Below are 4,506 nucleotides of genomic sequence, written 5' to 3' on the forward strand. Positions count from 1 at the left end.
GTATGTCTTCCGCTGAACCCTTCACTGCCCTGAATTCGCCGTTTGCTGCCGTTGCTCAACCCTAGGTGCCCCGCCTGTGGGATGAGTACGTGCTCTCTGACACTCTCCACCAGAAAGGTGGGGCCGCAGGTCGGCGGATCGCCGCAGGTGCCGTCGGTGTGCGGGTGTCAACCACAGCTTGCGGCGACGAGCTCTACCTTAGAAGCAGGAAGCTCGTGGCGTGCACCAGGCAGTGAGCTTGTTGCGACGCACCTTGATTGCGCGTCTTGACGCGATGTTCAAGCAACCCTATCCGCTTACTATGAAAGCCGCTTCACGCGTTCCTCTCCTCCTCCAAAACAACGAACAGGTTGGATGCTGCCGGCCTACACCATGTCAGAGCACGCGACTGACATCAAGCTGCTGCGCGCAGTCATACGGTGAGTGTGCGGACCTCCCCTGCCCTCCCCTTCACTAGACGTTACCGCGTGCCCTCGCGCTTCGCACGCATGGTGCATGTGTACCCCACACCCTGCGTGCATGTGACTCTACGTGCATGCCCCACAAAGCGGGTGGCTGGACACCAAGGGGCGCGCCCTGCGCTGGCTTCCTGTGCTGGACGGTGATGTGCAGGCTGACAGTGCTGCAGCAGACCCCAGGGCCGTAACTCGATAACCAACCGATTACGTTGGATCACTCTCTGCCTTCGCAAAAGCAAATCCCACGCCCCCCCCCCCCCCAAAACCCAGTGTTGACCACTCCATGACGCTCATCTCAAAGCTGCTGGAGGCCATCCAGGTGAGAGAGTGACAGTGTGTGTGTGTGTGTGTGTGTGTGTGTGTGTGTGTGTGTGTGTGTGTGTGTGTGTTTGACTGTGTGTGTGTGTGTACAAGTGTGTGTACATGTGTGTGTGTGTGTGTGTGCACTCGCGCGTGTGAGGTGAAAGGCAAGCACTCATCACATGAGGTAAGCGGCAGAGGGGATGAGTTTATGGGCATCCACCTGGCCGTCAATCGCGCATCTCGCAGCCGCGACCGGAGCGCCATGCACCACACTAAGTCTCCGCGTTTGATCCCCTTGCTCCATCTCTATCATGCCCTCAGGACGCCGTGCGCCAGCTGGACCAGATCGAGAAGCACAGCGAGGCCCACTTCAAGCAGCTGCACCAGCAGCTGGTCGCGCGCCGCGACCAGGCCGCCACGCTGCTGCGCCAGCAGACGATCAAGACGACGGCCCAGTGCTGATGAGTCAGGCCTGGCCAGCCCCTGGGGCGGCGTCCTTACTCGGCAGGGCGCCGCAACCACAAATGATTGAAAGAAGCGGGCCCATTGGCGTCCAAGACTTTTTGCAAACGTCATGCACAGACATCAGCAATGAGGTGGACCCTGCATATATATGCATATGTACATGCATATTCCTTCGCAAATGTCAGCAGGATTGTGTGTGCTCATTGTGTTCAGACATGCTGTGGTGCTGCTCAGGCCTGCAACGGCGTTACGCTCACGCACTTTTCACTCAGCACGGCTGGCAGGAGGCGGACGACGCACGGACCGGCATGGGTGAGCAAAATTTCTCTCAGGGAACCGTGTGTTCCGTGGGACACGCGCTGCAGGGCCTGCGCCTTGCTCGTTGCTCTCGTCAATGAAACTGGCAAGAAATGACACCAAATGTAATCATGTGTCTCACCTTGTCGGTTGTCCTGGCTGCGAAGTGAAGTGTCTGAGAACAACAGGGTTCAAGGGCCACAGAGCAGCTTGTTTTCAGGAGAGAGGTGTTGATTTGACTTGACAGGCTTACATGCAATGGTTCCTGTGGATCTAGAAACGCTTCAGTTGATTCAAACGCGCCCCAATTGCAGCATAGCAAGTAACTCACATGTTTGCAATGTGCTTCGCATGAGTTGGAGTGGACTTGTTGTTAAAAATTCAGGCAATTTGCTGCCTCATTCTTTGACCCCTCAATACATTTGTTGAGAAGCAGGTTGTCTTTGCAGCTGGTGCTAATCAGGTGATTGAACAAGAGTGTTAAAACTGCAATGAACGATGTGCTCTCAGGAGCGCAGCAGCAGGAGCAGCATTTTGGGCCCCGCAAGCAGCAGCGACCACGCTCTTGCTGCGCACCTCGCAGGCGCTGGGCGTTTCCAAGGGGCCAGGATGCAAGCGGTAACAGCCTTGACAGGGTGCTATGTGATCCTACATATAGAAAGACACCCACAATTGTCAGGCCTTGTGATTTGCCGCTTGCCCTTGTCCGTGCTTGCAGTCACCAGCGCAGCGAGGTGACTGGTGACTAGGCAGGCTATGTGTTCGGTACGACCTCGAACCAATCATGGAGCGATTGCGTCCGTAAGATACCGCATTTCTTACTTTATCATATCATTGTCTCTCAAGCCAGCCGGCGCTTCACCGGTGACATTTGCGTGACATTTGCGCCTTTCGGCAACGGGTCCGCGCGGATCAGCAGCGCGCGTTTGATCCATCAGAGGTTCTTACAAGATGGCTACAGAGAATGGAGAGCAGCCCAAGCTGGAAAGGCTGGATACCGGCCGGTGGGAAAATGGTGCACGATTATCGGACCAGCTTTGTGGGGCAATTCCTCCGTACTAGGAGCACCGTTCGCCCCACCGCACGGCTCGTATCAATCCTTGCATTACTTTGAATGTGAGACGGACTTGCGCAGGCCGTGTGTGCTCACACAATGAATGAGAAGCTGCGCAACTGACGCGCGCTGCACTGCATTGCAGCTGGGAGCGGCGCCAACCGCGCCTTAAACTGGCAGGCATGACAAGCACGTCACGATGCCAAGATGTATCTTGCTAGTTGCCAAAGATTTCCGGCCTGCGAGCCCCTGATGTTCCCCCAACAGCCGTGCTGTTGGCCGGCGCTCAAGCCGTTGTTGGCGGGTGCCTGCCCCCCCCTCCCCTCTAACCGACGCACCTCGGCCGAAGGTCGACCCTCCTCACAAACACACATCCACCCACCTCCATAACTCCTCGTCTCACCATCCGGAGCGCTCCCCGAAGCACCCCGCCCCAACGCCCGCTGCCGCCCCCCCTCCCCCGCGCTGTGACGACATGCGTGCTGTGCGTGCCGTGCCGTGTTGTGCTGTGCGTGCTGTGCGTGCTGTGCGTGGCGCCCAGGTACGACCTCGTGGCGGAGGCCCTGGGCCAGGGGGACATCCAGGTGTTCGCCAGCGGTGAGGGCCGCGCCCCGCACCCCTCCCAACCCCGCTTACGTCAGCACGCGTCAGCCAGCGCGTTTCGGCCGCCCCGGCCGCGCGCGGGGAAAGAGGCGGCTGATCGGTTCGCAAGGGGCGTGACACCCGACACATGCAACAGGTGGCCCTCGGCTTCGTGACCCCCTTGTGACCCTCCCCCTCCCGCGCCGCGTGCGTGGTCTCATGCGTGATTGATGTGTCAAGATTACGATGTCTACGCTCTACCCAAGTGAGCCGGCCCCTCAAGCCTGTTGCCGGCGGCGCCTCCAGCATCCCGCCGGCGCCGCCGCACCCCGCCCTGCCCTGCCCTGCCCCGGCGCCCGTGCCACACGCGAATCCGCCATCGCCTCGGATCCAGCCGCATGTCAAATCGAGGGCTTGCGCGATTGCAGCCCTCTTGCTGACACGTACCATCCTCTCGAATGAGCTGTGTTGCGACGCGACCGATGCGCTTGCTCGCTGTGCGCGCCTGTGTCCCCGTCGCTGGCAGTGGGCTGCCTGCCGAGTGGTGCTCCGCCCCGCCCCGCCGCCCTCCCACGCTTTGGCAGGTTCGCAATGCCCAAGCACTCCATTCCTGCAAAGGTGCGCCGCGCCCGCCAACTGCACGCCTGACCTCGTACACTCCGCTGTCGGTGCAACACCGATTATCTGCGCCGTCACCCTCACTGCCGCACGCTGCTGCCTGCGCCCGGCCCTCGCATTCCTTCTCCCCAGGTCTGCTATCAGGTGAGTCATTCAGGCTCCATCCCCGGATGTATCAGCCCACAGAGGCCTCAGCCTCAATCTCCCCACAAATGGACCCGCTCGGTCGGCCCCAGCGGCCGGCCGGCCCACGGCGCCGCGCGCAGCAAGCCAAGGGAGCCGCCCCGCGACGCTGCGCGCGCGCCCCCGTGGCGCGGTGCAGGCGTGCGCGGCGGCTGCCGGGGCGCCTGAGCACCCCGCCCTCTGTGATGGATGCCTGCAGCAAGGAGCGGGCTGGGGGGTCGGCACCGACGCTGGCAGTCCGGTGCACCTATCCTGCTCAGCTGCTGGGTGGCCGCCACCCGACTGGGCCCATGCAAGGCCGTCTGATCTCCCTTGAACCGACCAATTCCAGGCGATCACTGACATGCGCCAGCTGGACAACAACCCCCGCCTCAACATGGTGTGGGGGGAAGGGGGCGGGGTGCCGGGCTGGATTGCGGTCTCAGGGATGAGTGTGTTGCTTTCGATAAACGTCGGTGGTTTTACACCCGCTTGCAGCAGCTCTACCCATTGGTGACACATGCCACTTCTACTCATCCGACTAAGACACCAGGCAACGCTCATCTC

General features: G+C 60.8%; 1 protein-coding gene across 1 annotated transcript; it reads left to right on the plus strand.

Moving 5' to 3' along the window:
* Positions 1–372: 372 nt before the first annotated feature.
* Positions 373–1,223, plus strand: MNEG_13015 (hypothetical protein; the record flags this gene model as incomplete). Its single annotated transcript, XM_014038514.1, has 3 exons — positions 373–419; positions 729–777; positions 1,083–1,223. 3 exons carry the CDS (start codon positions 373–375, stop codon positions 1,221–1,223), a joined length of 237 nt encoding a protein of 78 aa, XP_013893968.1.
* Positions 1,224–4,506: the final 3,283 nt, after the last annotated feature.

Source organism: Monoraphidium neglectum (assembly GCF_000611645.1).
Source record: "Monoraphidium neglectum strain SAG 48.87 unplaced genomic scaffold scaffold03572, whole genome shotgun sequence".
In the NCBI taxonomy this organism is placed as follows: Eukaryota; Viridiplantae; Chlorophyta; class Chlorophyceae; order Sphaeropleales; family Selenastraceae; genus Monoraphidium; species Monoraphidium neglectum.